The sequence below is a fragment of the Corapipo altera genome, unplaced genomic scaffold (assembly GCF_003945725.1).
Source record: "Corapipo altera isolate COAL_440 unplaced genomic scaffold, ASM394572v1 45, whole genome shotgun sequence".
NCBI classification, from domain to species: domain Eukaryota; kingdom Metazoa; phylum Chordata; class Aves; order Passeriformes; family Pipridae; genus Corapipo; species Corapipo altera.
The window spans coordinates 6853207-6868466 of NW_020884877.1; the positions used below are offsets into that span (position 1 = coordinate 6853207).

Consider the following 15260-nt stretch of genomic DNA (forward strand, 5'->3'; position numbering starts at 1 on the left):
AAGAAACTAAAGAGTAACCAAAGCATTGTTAGAATGATACTTTGTCTGGCAGATGAAAATATGACTGCTATGTATGCATACAATCCTTTTATTGATCTGTGAATTTAAAGACCTTCCAAGGAGGGTCACAAATACAGGTAACATTCTTGAATGCTTCATTTGCATTTAGAACTCTCACTTAGTTTACAAGTATATACTAGTTAAATTTTTATTTTAAAAAAATATTCTAAATCCTCTCTGATGCTACCTAAGTCTCTTGCAGCTGTGTATCTGTGGAAATTAAAAGGTAAGAGTTGTTACAGCAAAGATTAGCATTAGTTTGTGTCTTGAATTTCATATGGTAATTTTTCTAGGAATAACATGAGATAGATGTGGATTTGAACTTCATTGTTATTCTGGGGAGGAATTGTGGATGGATACATATCAGCAACTTTTTGGTTGCCTGCAGAGACCAGATAGCCATAATCAGCTACAGGGCATGCACTCACTCTCAGGAAAACCAATGGGAGAATTCCCATTGATCAGCAGACGAGGATCTAACCCCTAAATGCATAAACAAAACCACATTTTGGAAATCCACGGTCCAGGGATGATGGTATTATAGGGCCCTTTCATTAATCTTGGCCAGGTTTAATAGTAATTTTTGTAGAAAGTAAACCTAATTCTTATCTACAGGCATGCAAAGTGCTGCATTTGCACATGGCATGTTCTGTTTCCCTGTTTTCATGCCAGCTCCATGCATAAGAGTGGATGGCCTCTGTACCTGTTTCTAACAGTGTAGTTTCTGCTGTTTCTCAAGGCTGTTGTAGGCTGTAAAGTGCCTTCAAAAACTTAGGCAGAAAGTTGTTGTAGGACTGTAACATGCAAACCAAGATATAAATGATATTATATATTTTCATACCTCTTTGCTGCACTGGAGGACTGTTTTACAGTGGGTAATCTTACTGTCAATGCTAGGAAAAATTCCAAATATGATCATTTCAGTTTTTTTAAAAAATGGGTATTTGGCTGGCACCTCGTGGAGATGAGTGCCACTATCAGATGAGATCATGTTTTGGGCAGTCACTTCAGCAAAGAGGATGCTAATCTTGGGGAGGAACAATATTAGTATTACCTAGAATAAGCAATAAATCAGAACTCTTGGACAAAGGAAACCAGCTAGTAAACTGGTTCATTTAACCTGATAAAAGTTTCTTATTCTTGTAGACTGTATTCCACAAAAACAAAATTAAAAGATCATCTAGAGAGATAGATACACACCTGGTCTTAGCGTAAGTAATAATGTAGGCACAGATTTGCCAAAAGGGCTGAGTCTCCCTGTGCCTACTGGACCATGTTGTACTCAGTGAAACACTGGAACAGGTTTCCCAGAGGGGTGGGAGATGCCTCATCCTTGGAAATGTTCAAGGTCAGGCTCTGAGCAACCCAGTCTGTTCAAGATGTCCACGCTCATTGCAGGGGGGTTGGACTAGAGACCTTTAAAGGTCCCTTCCAACCCAAACTATTTAAGATTCTATGGTACTTTAAAAAGAAAGTGCCATCTGGTTAAATAAATGATAATGGGTTGAGAAACAAGCTGTCTGTGAGATATCATTAATTCCAACCTTAAAAATGGCATTACAAAGTGTAAGCTGATTACATGACTTGCCAAGTCTGCTGTAGAAATTTGTGGCAAAAGAAGGCAAAGCAGCCAAAATCTCCACAGCTGTAATGGAGTCTGTTGCCTTAGGATAGTTTACAACTACTGCTCACCCTGACTGTATGTGTAAGGTCTAGGCAAAGGACTATGATTGTTTTTATTTTATGTTTAAGTGCTGTATTTCCTCTCTGCCATAAGTACTGATCCCAACAGCCAGTTAATCAATTGTTGCTTTTACACTGAGTCACCATGTAGGTCATAGAGTTTGCATATATTTCATTTTCCACCAAAATTGTAATGTGGTATTATCTTATTATCTTGTATGTTACTAGATCATTACTTTGTGGTTCATGGTTAATCTTTCCCTATAAGAATATAACTGTTCACCTCTTCCTTATATAAAATATACAAGACAGGCAGTAAAGAATATTTAGTACTTTTTCATAAAGACCGTTGACCTTCAATACTGCTTTGCAGTTGAAATGGCAACTGTGTGTATATTCTGCGTGTGAAAGCAAAATTGCGATGCCAGTGATTTTAATGTAAACTGTATACAAAGGAAGTGAAATAGCCCTGTGTAGATAAAATATAGCCTGTCTTCAGAAACAGGCTGGTGACTCAATGTAATGCTTCTTTCCATGTCTCCGTGGAAGACTCCCTGATTTTGTGATTAAAACTAAAGCACTGGAAAACTCAAAGCAATATGTCTTTACCCCTGTTTGTCTAAATGTTGAAGGATTGGTTTAACTTTGATTTTCCAACAGCTATCCCGTTTTCAGGTCTTTTTCAACATCAGGCAATTCAGTTAAATATGCTGATTGACTTAATCTGTGCAAGCTGCATATTGGAAGTCCAGTTGAAGTCAAGGGTCCGTGTATTTGTCTCACATGTGATGTACAGTGTTAATGCCTAAAGACTGATAAATTCCAGAGCAGTTTACCTTCCTGGCATTAATGACTGACTATTGGTATTTGGCAGTGGAAATCCTGACTGCTCGGCAGAAGAAAGCTGAGGAGCTGAAGAGACTGACAGACCTCGCCAGTCAGATGGCTGAAGCACAACTGTCTGAACTCAGGGCTGAAATTAAGGTCAGGCATTTATTTCTGCTTAGGTATTTTAGCTGTTTGCAGAACTGCCAAGAAAGAGCTGTCATGTTAACATGCCCAGGCTGTTCAGTCCTGCTATAGGCCAACGGGTAACTAGCTTTCCATGTGGAAAGCATAGCTTCTTAAAGCATTATAGCACCTCTGGGCAGTGTACAGATGATGTACAGAGGAATGTAAGCTATCTCATCAGTGTAGCAGTGGGGAGTTTTGCTGTTTGTGTATCATTTGTAAGACTCAGTTAACAAGTAAACCTGATAGCTTCAGATTCAGTGACCAAACACATATTCTCTGATGAAATGACCCACTTCCCAGGTGTGGGAGTGATCAGCTCCCACCGGGCTGTGAGACATGTAATTTGGTAAGGACGGGAAAATATTTGGTTCTGCATAGAAATCTCATGTACAGGGCAGGGTCAAGAGTTTGTTGAGCCTTACAGTGAACTTAAGATCAGTTGTTTCCTTTACCATCTGTATAGTCTTTTGCTCATAATGTAAATCACTGTTAACACATCTTATTTTGCAGCACTTTGTGAGTGAACGGAAATACGACGAAGAGCTGGGCAGATCTGCCCGATTTTCCTGTGATACAGAACAGCTGAAGACCCAAATTCAGCTCTGTGGAGAAAGTAAGTGCTGGTGATTTCTCACACGGAATTTCTCAGAACACAGTGTTCCACTTACCTGTTCAGCAGAACTAAAGGCACCTGTGCTGCCTGGGGGGGGGGTGTGCAGGAAGCCCACTGTGAGTGGTGTCTCTGGATGCAAGAGGCTCACTGAACACACACAGGTCACCTTTACAGTGTGCGACATGTTCGACTCACTGTGCCTGTGCTGCACACTCCATCTGCAGGTGTGCACTGCCCACTTTGTCAGAGGTCTACAGGTATTACTCAGATCAGTTGGAGCTTTCAATCTAAACAGGATTTCCAAGTGGAAATAAAAGTCAGCTCTGGGGAATATGCAAATTCAGTAATTTATTAGTAAATAGTCAATAGGAAGCTTCTCTGTGTGAGCATAGTGTTGTGAGGCCAATTCAGATTTCTCCTACTAGGAAGTAACTCCCCAGCTTTATAAGTGTTCACTGGGTTATTCACTGAGTTTTTCAGGAGATAAATGGAGTCTCAAATCATAGCATAACTAAGGTTGGAAAAGACCTCTAAGATCACCAAGTTCCCCAGTCAACCACCATGTTCACCACTAAACTATGTCATCAGTTGCCATATCCACATGTTTTTTGAACACTTCCAATGCTTAACAACCCTCTCCATGATAAAGTCTTTCCTAATATCCGATCTAAACCTCCCCTTGTGAAACTGGAGACTATTTCCTCTCATCCTGTCCCTTGTAACCTGGGAGAAGAGACTGATCCCACCTTGCTAAAATTTCCTTTTAGGTAGTTGTAGAGGGCGATAAAGTCTCCCTTCAGCCTCCTTTTCTTTAGGCTCCTCTTTTCAAATCATCTACCCTTCTGCTTGGAAATTTAGGTTCACTTTTTTGCTTCTAGTATCATGTCCCTTTAGCAAAATAAGAGATTGCCTATTTCTCATCTTTGTCATGATTTTTTCTCTCTGCCTAAAGAAGTAAATGCTGTAATGCTTTGTCCAAAATGTTACCCCGTCCCATCGTATCCCATCAGTACCATTATCCAGGAGAAAACTGTTAAGACAGTACTGAACTAGTGCATCTTGGTGGAAGGAAAATGATAAATGTTTTCAAGTAGTTACTCAAAACAGAAAAAGGAGAAAATACTACACAATCTGCCAATACGATCTTGTGACTGCACAGTTAAAGAACTGACTGCTTGGAGGCATAACCAGTTTAACTCAGTAGAGCATAAGAATTGCTTTTGCAGAACACTTTGAAAATACATCTAACCCTATATCCTGTTGCTGAAGCCAATTCAGGATGTTTCAAAAGAAGGCATAAACTTCCCAGTAATGCATCTAATTGTTTACTGTCACCTTGTAGACCCTCTCTCATACCCTGAAGCATAAGAGATTGAAAATTCTATAGAGATTATCTTGACTAATAATACCACAGCTGCTATTGATACAACCATAGATGGTTTTTTTTAAACTCATTGAACTACTTTCCTAAATAACTTCCAGCTGCAGTTAATTCAGCAAGTTAATTATTTATACCTCATTTCAGTAAAGCATTACATAAGCATAGTTTGATGCAGGCCTGTTCAAATTGGGTCAGTGAAGTCAAAAGAGCAGCTATTAGTAGGGGAGCAGTGTCATCCTAGAAATGACTGATAGTGCACTGACCATCTGAAGAACTTAGCTCTTATCTGCCCTCAGTGACCTTAGATGAGCAACTCAAGATGTTGGATGTCTTTGACAAGAGCTTTTCAGTGCAAAAGATGTTTCTGTTAGGAGTATCTCACAGTGAGGCCCATACCCTTCTAGGAGCTGCAAATACCACTCAAACAGAGGTTGTATGAGGCCTATAGCTAAGAACAGCCACTATTGAGGGCTTTAACAAAAGCAATAACCAAACCCACAGAGCTTGTGCAAAGCAAGGCATGTTCTAGCATGAGGAGAGGGTGGACAGCTTACACTCACAATGAAGGCCAGGAAGAAACAAAAATAATTGGACTAATACATAGCCAGAATGCCCAGTGTTTTGTATTTGCTCTGAATTTTCAGAGAGAAAATTCAGTCCACTGTGCAGATCATTGCATTGTTTTTCTGAAGAGGGCACCTAGTAGGAGAAGTAGCTGATGTTGTTACAAGTAAGATCCTCAAATAATCTAACAGATGATGCTCAGTTCCTAAAATTTTTCCTTACCTTCTTTCTCTGTAAGTGAAAAAAATAGAAGTACCTCTTGGATAAAACAGCAACCGTCTCTCTGAAGTGAACCTCAGTTTTATCATCTGTACCAGAAGGAAACAGAAAAATTCCATAATCAGAAAAATTAAGATCAAGAACTTTGTTAGCCTCAGCATCTCTTTGAGACTGCCTGGGGGCTATTTCACAGAAATAGCTTTAAGAGCCTGTGGAAATGCAGAGAAGAATAAGGATTTTTTTGGTGCACTTCATATCCAGACATGACAGTGCTTAGTAAATCAGGCGATGTCAAAATATTAAGAAGTAGGGAGTAGGAATATACTGAGATGAACAGTAATGGTTCCTTATGGTGCAGACTGCCATGGTCTACATGAAGTTGATTACTGCATTGCATTCAGTTCCAGTTTTTATAGATATTCATGGTACAGAAGAACCTTTTTTACCCATCTCCATAGAGAGGGATAAGCAACAGGCACTAGACTATTTTTTTCTTCATCTTAAAAATGTTTGGACATTCTAGGGCAGCTTTCATGGCTGTTGCCTGTAGGTAGTACATATGTAGACAGCAATGACAGCCATGGTTCCATGATCAGAGAATAATTTGGAATAGAATTTAATCTGTGATGTCTGCAGACACAAATTCCTTTGACCTCAAGCAGTCAAGAGAGTTACTGGCATATCACTTCCCACATTTCTTCCTTTGTTGCATGAAGACTCCTGTTACAGGGGCATTATTGATAGGACAAGCAGTGCATGGAGTGGTTCTGGCAGCACACGTTCAGCTTAACTGGTTACAAGTTGACAAGCAAACCAATAGGTGCCAGGAATTTTGAAAAATTCTCTTGGATGATGAAAACTTGGCCTTCTACCAGACTCCTTCCAGTTTTAGTGCAGTGCCATCACATTGGCTCCTCTGTCTCCAGAAGTGCTCCACAATGAGGCCATTTTACAGAAGTAAAACACTATGGCCTAACTCCAACCCAAGTTGTCTAGCTTACTTCATTATTTAAAGTGAAGCTGGAACAATGCTTCCAAAATTAAGTGTAAGCATAATAATAATACATTCCTGTGTTTAGATGTTGATCATTTAACTGATAACACGTAATCTTTTTCCTTTGTAGTTTCTCACCCAAAGAACAACTATTCCTCAAGGACACCATGCAGTTTAGTGCTGTCTTCAATGACCTCTCATGCAACAACTGGCAAGCAAAACACACACACACGAAAGTCCTCTAGTAATGCCAAGAACTCTGATCATAAAACAGCCAGCATTAAAGTACAAAGTCATCTTTCTTCCAATCCTACAGAATCTTCTTCTCAAGGAATTCCAACAAATAAGCAGGTAAGAAACCAGTTATGAACTAAACTAAATTACTTAAGAAATTTCAGGAAGATATGCATCATTGAAAGTTATTAATACAAAATCAAGTACTGGTTTGCAGTCTTTATATTTAATAAATAATTTTTGAAAATATGCAAGCATATATTTTCCAGTTTCATTTTCAAGTCAGCGTGAGCATTCGGAGTGGAAATACCAGAAATGCCGTATGAGCAAAGACGGCTGTCAGGTGTTCAGAAGTGACTAGTGGCAGTTAATAGACTGAAAAATAAAACCCCTCCATAATAGCTAACTACCCTACATGCTGTGATGGAGAAACATTTAGTCCTGATACTTACCAAATGGTCAGCTGATGTGCTGTTGAAGCACAGTTATTAGATGCATTTTAAAAGTAGAATCCTGCTGGGTTTAAAAGCATGTTATTTCAGAAGCTCTACAACACAGCTTATTGTATTGTCCTATACTGGAAGCTATTTTGTTATATGAGCACCTTAGAATGTCCTTCTACTGTTGATCTTAGGTAAAGCTGCCACTGAAGTTGCTCTGAATTTTGTCCCAGAAGGGATTTTAGGATCAAGTAGATGCCTGAAGAGAAACAAAAGAGCATTACATAATGTCAGTACATACATGGAATCAGCTGCCCTGGCAGGCATGCAAAGAGAGGGTAATTTAGCCACTTCCTGGTAAAGATCAGAGCATCCTCTGAACAAGATATCACAATGGACATCTCTTCCACAATGTGGATGCTTTACTTGACTTTAGTTTACATGTTAATTTCTGTTCTTCCTGCAGTCTTTCTGTAGTATTTTCACAACACTTTACTAGGAAAGGTATTTTCATGATTTTGGAAAAAATCAGTCAGTGTCAAGTTCTTCAGCACTTCTTAGCTGCTCAGAGAATCGTAGAGTACCCCAAGTTGAAAGGGACACACAAGGATCACTGAGGCCCAACTCGAGCCCTGCACAGGACCATCTCCAAGAGTCACATTGTGTGCCTGAGAGCATTGTCCAAAGGCTTCTTGAACTCTGTCAGGCTTGGTGCTGGGACCACTGCCCTGAGGATCCTGTTCCAATGACCAGCCACACTCTGGGTGAAGAACATTTTCCTAATATCTAACCTAAACCTCAGCTTCATGCTGTTCCCTTTGGTCGTGTCACATGTAACAGTGTTGGTCCTTTTGGATTCCAAGGAACCCTCATATGCAATTTCTGTTGTCTACAACCCACAGAGTCGTTTCCTCAACAGCTGCTCTTGAGCTGTCTAGTATTTCTGTATTCTCTTAAATCATGGCAGACTTTAATTTGGCATCAGTTGTGAACCTGCCATCTATATTTTCAGGCTACTCAGATGTAGCATGGTACTCATAGTTCAGTTTTTAAGTGTAATAAAGAGAGAACTGGTAACAGTCAAATGTTTATAGTGTTTTGCTTCTCCTAGTTACACTGTTAATTCTAATTGCTATATTTCCTGTCGTATTGGAAGGATTCAAATAACCTAACAGTTATCCAATTTCTTCCTGGGTAGAATGGGCCTTCTAGCCAGAGACGAAGATTCAACCCACAGCACCAAAACATGCGGCTCAATGGATCCCTTAAGGTACAAGGTGCCAGTAACGAGGCAGATCAAAATACAAAGAGTGGCGCCAGGTCTGAGCACAGAAGACAGCAGCATAACAGCTTCAGATCTAAAAATAAAGGAGCTATGAAAAATCAAGAGCAGTCTACAACTGCAAGGACCACAGAGAATCCGACACATTCGGAGAAGACCCGCCGGAAGCACCACACACCAGACACTGCGGATCACAGGCCTTTCCAAGGCAGTGTTGGCAGGGTGTCCCAATGCAATTTATGTCCTGCAAGGAGGGAGGTCTCTGCTGATGCCACTGTTCTTTCAGTGCCAACTGTGACTTTGGTGGCTTAAAATGTCACAGTGATGGCAGGCAGAGAAATTTAATCTCGTCATTTTAGTTTCTTGCTCGAAATGCTTGTTGGTGAAGAAAATAAGTCAGAACATAGTCTTTTAAATCTGTTGCTGCTTAAAACTTGTTGATATCTTTATTACTTACTAATTATCAAAATTAAATCATACTTTCAAGGCTTTCCCCAATATCTTCACATTTATTTTGTCGTGACAGTACGGAATCTCACCAAAGCAGCATTTACTTCTTAGAAAAATGAAATCTAGGTTGGAAAAATAAATTGATAATTAAATTCATAATAGCAAAAGCCTCCTGTAGATATGTGGTTATACCAGTCAACATTATTTTTTGTAGAACAGCCTGTGTTAGAAGGATCCCAGAAAGTCTGTATGCTGTGATCTGCAATGAAATCAGATGATCTTGTAGAATTTTTCAGCAAATCTCTATACATCTCTTTCTTTCTGTGCGTGTATACACATACATGCATGCACACTGTATACACAGAGAGTTTTGTTACATACAAGAAGAGTTGAAAAGGCAGTTCATTTGAATTTAGCTTATTATTCCATAATCTGAGATCTTTTAAGTTCAAGTATAAATTGTATTAAATGTATTACATATTGGTATTTTTCATGGACAAACTATTTTTATGAGGCTGAGGAAATATGCTCATTTAAGTTTGGAATGTATATAATAATGGCTATTCAGATGCACAGCCCTGTTCTCCATCCTTATCAGCCACTTTTCTATGACTAGTTGGATTTATTTTTTTGCATATGAAAAGTTGCAGGTCTTCTAGACTTGAATTCAAATTATTTTTCTATACTTTTGCTGTAGGAACCATCTGTCCATAATGAAAGCTATGACTAATAAATTACTTAGTCTTTATGTTCTGATTCTGTATTTCAGAAAACCTGTTTCTTCCAAAAATTAAAATCTTCTTTTTAAAATATCCTGGTGTTTGCTGCTTTGCAGTGTCTAACCTTTGTATCTTATTCAAATTGTATTTGCTTAGTTCAGCTGGTATCAGTGGGAGGCTTTCAGCTGAGTTTGGATTGGACTTTGCTTTTAGTTGGATTCTAATGCCACAGTGCATGAAACAACCTTGCCATGAGAGCTGTCTCCACCCTGAACACACTTTTAATGTAAGTTATTGTTTAACATAGTAAGGTGTCAGAATCCAGACCTGGCATCAAGTGAACTAGTGACCTAAGTGTCAGAACCAGAAAGGCGTAGAAGGTCAGTAAGATTGACTTCCTGCTGAGGTTTCAGTAAGAGCAGGAGGATACTTACAGATCTTTAAAAGTTTATGCCTAGGTTATTGTTTACTATTACTTTTTACCAGTTTTCTTCTGCCTAATTTCTGTTTGTTGACTGCACAATTCCTTAGTACTAACTGGTTTACTATTCCTCTGTGGCCCTTGAAAAGTAATCTCCAAGTGTAGAGTGAGGTGCATTCCTTAATTTTTATTTCTTTTGATATCTGTATCCAGTGTCCCACATATGAATATCAGTAAAACCTGATATTAAAAGGCAAATAACTCATCTTCGTCTGGAAGAGTGGTGAAAGAAAAATAAACATACATAGATAGACAGTGGCTTTCTTAGTATTGCAAGCACTGTTATTATCCTATTTAATTACCTATCACACTTTTAAGCTGAATGTTTTTGCATAGATGGAATGGAAATTCCAGAATCTTTGTTGTGCAACACCCATCAGATAGGTAGCTTTTCAAAATTTATCTGCTTCCTTACAGATTGACCTGTAACCTCACTCTAAGAGATGTAATTACAAATTCCAGGGAGATATTACATGGGAATCTTCTTATATTGTCCTTATGTAAGTTGTGAAATTTATTTGTCTCTTCTCGTAACCCTTCCTAAAAAAAAAGAAAACCTAATTTATCTATAATGACATTTATTCCTTTCCAATAGCTTCTGCACTTGACAGGATTACTGAAAGTTATTTTATTCCCTAAATCTCCTAATTCTCCCAAGCAGCCTTCTACAAGTAAATAACATCCATAACATAAGTCATAATTCAGCACAACAGGACCACCTTGTGCTCTTCAGTGCCAGCTAAGCTTTGAAGTACTGGTGCCTCAGTATGTGACAGACCCAGGCCTAACAGGTGAAAGATGACATTTCTCTCATGATGCAAGAGTATTTTCTTTGTTGAGAGCTGCATGGGTTTGGTTGGGCTGGGGAGGGGGCTGGTTCTGGGGGTGCTGCAGTTTTAGCACACCATGTGTTGTCTGGTATCTGTGCTGATTTTGGAAGTTTATTGCACTACACATTTTAACTACATTATGTGGCTGTTCTCTGAAGTGTAGCTGTGTCAGAACAGTATCTCTTCATCTTTCATTTTGTGTGTCTCTGTGTGCTTGGAATGATATCTGCCAATTTCTAGGAGTGTTTTACTGTTCACAGTAGTTGTGAGTAACCAAATGCTGTTGGGCCAATCTTCAACGGAGGTCTGGTTTTATTTTCTCATTACAGAGATGGCTATGGGCAGTACTCCTTTTAATGTTGGGAACTTGTACAGGGGTCAGTGAGGGAACTAAGGGCAGGGCAAGGCTTGGCTTCCAGGCCAGTCCTCTTTTATAAAAAGTGCCCTCAATTTGCAAAGCAAATACAGCTGTTTGACATCACTGAAACACAAACACGGAATTCCCACTGCACTTTGTATGCTCTTTCAGAAGTGGAAACAGGCCCTAAAGGGCACTATTGTAGAGCAGGTTGGATCTGCTTGTCTTCTGTGTGAGATTAAACTCAGAGTAAGGGCAGAACCCAGCAAAATAATGATCCAAATACACAGCTGGAAAACTAGAAAGAGAAGGTAACTTAATACAGTCAATCTGTTTGGAAAACTTAGATTAGTTAGCTATGTTTGGAAAAAAAAAATTAAAAAAAAAAAGTCACTTAGTGTGCTTGAAAATGTCACCCTGAAAGAGAAACTAATCATTCTGGAATGGAAACATTGATCTTTCAATGCTTTCCTGGACCCTGTTGTCATAGGGGAACTCCAGGTCTGAACTTGTATGAGTGTGAGTCTCTTATCCTATGAAGTGATTGGGCTGCATCAAGATTTTATCAGCCAAATACATCCTTCCTGTTCATACACTTGTGACTACAGCAGAGGCACTGGGATCCAGAGGCCTCAAGTTCCAGTACCACTGCCAGTAACCCATGTGAGGATACAAGAGAAATTTGCCAGAAATTTGAGACAATGCAACTATTAAGACAAACTACTAAAACAAACTGTGCACAATGTTCATGTGTGTTGTACCAGAGAGAGAGGAAAAGGGCAACTTTGAAAAGGGTCCAAATCCTTGATGCAAACTCTGGGCACACTACACAGCTGATCATGTGATGCTATGAATTTGTGAAGTGATTTTTGACCAAGAGTGATCAAGTCTGGTATAAACAGCCAAATGTTTTTTGGCAAGAAGATAATTATTTAAGAAGATACACCCAAAAAGCTCAGAAAGCAGCAAAGTTCTGTAACATCAGCTTTACCTTTTTCTAATGCTTAACAGCTCTTATTAACAGCTGCTGCCCAAAATGAATCTAGTTTTTTGTGGGGCTTTTATACAAAATTTTACTTCTAACCACATTTTGACTCTATAACTGCAGCTAAGGGACAGACAGCTTCCCTCCCAAGTTTTTGATAGCATAACTGGCCTCCTGATTTTAATTGTGTGAGAATCTGTCCTTCATGGACTGAAAGGAAATAAGTAGATCAAATCTGCTTACTCCAGGGTAATGGTAGGATTTCTTTATTAGACACAATAAGATCTGAACTACATAATGTTTATTATCTAAGCAATTTAATGTAATCCAGTTTAAAAGTGTATGTTTCTGCTCTGAAAGAGCTGGTACGGAAATAACTGGAACATTCTGAAAGAAAAATGAGTTAACTTTAGTATTTCCATGGCACTTCAGCTAAAAACAAACCTGATGAAAACTCTCCCTGAGGATCAGTGACAACATATGCCGATCACATGAAATAATGCTTGTATCAAGTACAAATGAGTTCTCCATACTCTGAAGCATACAGGTAGAATTACATCTATTTGAATCACATCTTGGTGATAATTGGCCCTCTGCATGTGTAATCACAGAGGAGTAATTTTATAGAAATCTAATTTGGAATCATGATTTTCTTGTCTCCTTAACCCATATGATGCCCTATCGCTGATGGTCTGGAAAGACTGTAGCGTGAAAGTAAGAACTAACCAACTGGAAAATTGACAGCATTTGTAAGAAAAAAAATTATTGCATCAGACTCTACTGGGGATACCCTATGTCAGCCTTTGCAGTGCAGATATCAGCTCCTACATTACTGCATTGGAGTCACCTTCTGAACGTGGTCTTTTCTGAACATGATCTCTGCTATAATGAATTTTAGAAAGATTCATAGTAAGCCATTGTCACACCACTTGACAACACATCTAGTCCCAGCTATAAAACTGTAGGACCTTTAGCAGTTTGCCCAGTTAAACTATCCCGTCTGTACACTCGGTGTGTCACAGTTTATCAGTGCAGATGCAGTATCACTTCTTTACTTGAGTTAGACAAGTGAAATGTTAAGTGAAATATTAATGAAAGTCTGCAGTTGGCAGACTTTCAAGAAACTTGGGACTATACAGTTTTGAGGAAATTTCAACTTGTAGCAAACTCAGACTTGCAGAATTTCTGCTCCTTGTCCCAAGGCCTCTAAAAACATTCTGTTAGCCAGGTTATGGGATCACTCATCCTTTGACTGGTAAATTTAATTTGTTTTCAACTATTGGCCTCCCAGAGAAGATGAAATTTTATTTCCACATTTTAAAAGGCATTGGGTAGATAAGGGCAAAGCTATTATGGTTAAAGTCAACATGAAGGTTAATGCTATTCATCTATCATAAAACTGTTAAATATCAGTCCATCAGTTAAAAGAAATGTTTAACAAGATTCTGTGATATAAAAAACATTTTGGAATGCTTACTCAGTTAAGTTAAAAGGCCATGTCCAATTAAAAATAAATAAATAAAATCAAGTCCTTCAAAAAATAATTGATCTTTCTTTACCTCTCCACCAGAGCCACTTTCCTCTTTTATCTATTTAAATTCAAGGGAGTTCTTTTTTGGTTGTTTTTTATTCTTTTAACCACAAGCTAGTATGTCCAGGACAAAGAAGAGACTCATTAAAGCCACTGTAATGCAAATGACATGAATGTTGCTCAAAAAATACTGTGCTAATAGAATAATTAAATAAACACCGAGGTAGTGCAAACTCAGAAAGTCCTGTAGGATTATTCTCAAAGCTTTTTTCTTGTATGCATGCAAAATTCTGTACTTTTTGTGAGCTTTAGTGACAGTTGGATTCAGTGATCTCAAAAGTCTTCTCTAACCTGAAGGATATTCTGTGATTCTGTGCTTTTAGAAGCTTTCTAAATTTGTCAAAAGTTGAAGAGGAAAGAAATAAGCTTTAGGAAGCTTTGTCAAAAGATTTAAAAGTGTATGGTAAAGTGTTCAGCTATTCACACAGAAGATAAGTATTAAAAACTGCCTTTCAACCAGATTATTAGGAAAAACAAATTTCACTGACTTAGTCTCAATAATGAATTGCATGTTCAAAGAATAGTAGTTTACATTATGTTATATATGTCCATAATTTTTGATTTTTCCTTTGTTCAGTGAAACTTTCTTTTGTTGAGTTAGGAAGAGCCTCAGTATTGTGATCTTTAGGTTTATTAAGAAAAACCTCTAGCTTACAGATTCTAAAGGTCAGCTGGTCTTTCATATACATACCAACAGCAGAGAATAACAGTACTGCACACTTTTACAATGGCTACTGTTCATGACAAAATGTCTCCTTAAAAACATGTTAGTACATGAAAAATTGGGTTTTTTATTTGTGCAGATGATGTGTCAATTCCTTTTGGTTAGGAGAAAAGCTTGAAAATATGACGGCTTCTAAATGATCTAGAAAATAAAACATTTAAAGAATCCTTCTGTAATTCTGATAGCCTCAGGAATGTTAAGAACGTTGCATTTTGGCAATGCTCCCAATGTTCAGAGACAGCTGTATTTACTGCACTGGAAGAGCAAAAGCACTCGTAAAACCAGCGAAAAAACCCAGCAGCCAACTGTAAGCAAGGGTACAAAACAAAGCCAGGTTTTGTCCACTGGTTTAAACCACCAGAAGGGCTCTTTAAAATCAGTGATCCAAATTCACCTTTCCTCTCCTGATAGAAACATACAGTAGCTCTTCATTTCAGTATCATTCCTCAGCATTTGCCCTGGCACAAGAATGTCTCCTCTAGCCTGCTGGGGGGGAAGGGGGGGGGGGTGCAAAACCCAGGGCACCTCCAACCTCAATTTCTGTGCTTTGCTGCACAGAAGCTGAGTTTGTCCCCTCCTAATTTGAAAGGACCTGCAGAAGGACATGGGAAGGCCACTGTAAGTCAGACCCGTGAGGT

At 38.7% G+C, this 15260-nt stretch overlaps 2 protein-coding genes across 5 annotated transcripts in view; both read left to right on the top strand.

The window, feature by feature from the left end:
- Nucleotides 1–9746, top strand: part of SPATS2L (spermatogenesis associated serine rich 2 like) — an 81385-nt gene extending 71639 nt beyond the window's left edge. For all 3 annotated transcript variants that reach the window (XM_027636579.1, XM_027636577.1, XM_027636578.1), the window contains exons 9-12: nt 2618–2727; nt 3268–3370; nt 6659–6879; nt 8401–9746. In XM_027636579.1, coding sequence (XP_027492380.1) covers nt 2618–2727; nt 3268–3370; nt 6659–6879; nt 8401–8796 — 830 coding nt within the window. In that variant the 3' untranslated portion in view covers nt 8797–9746. The remainder of the gene's footprint in view (nt 1–2617; nt 2728–3267; nt 3371–6658; nt 6880–8400) is intronic.
- Nucleotides 9747–10861: 1115 nt separating this feature from the next.
- SGO2 (shugoshin 2) overlaps nt 10862–15260 on the top strand; it is a 28563-nt gene continuing 24164 nt past the window's right edge. Inside the window, exon 1 of one of the 2 annotated variants that reach the window (XM_027636574.1) lies at nt 10862–10866. The gene's annotated coding sequence lies outside the window, so the exon portion shown is untranslated. Of the gene's footprint in view, nt 10867–14202; nt 14212–15260 lie in introns of those variants that run through there. The other variant, XM_027636575.1, reaches the window with a different exon arrangement.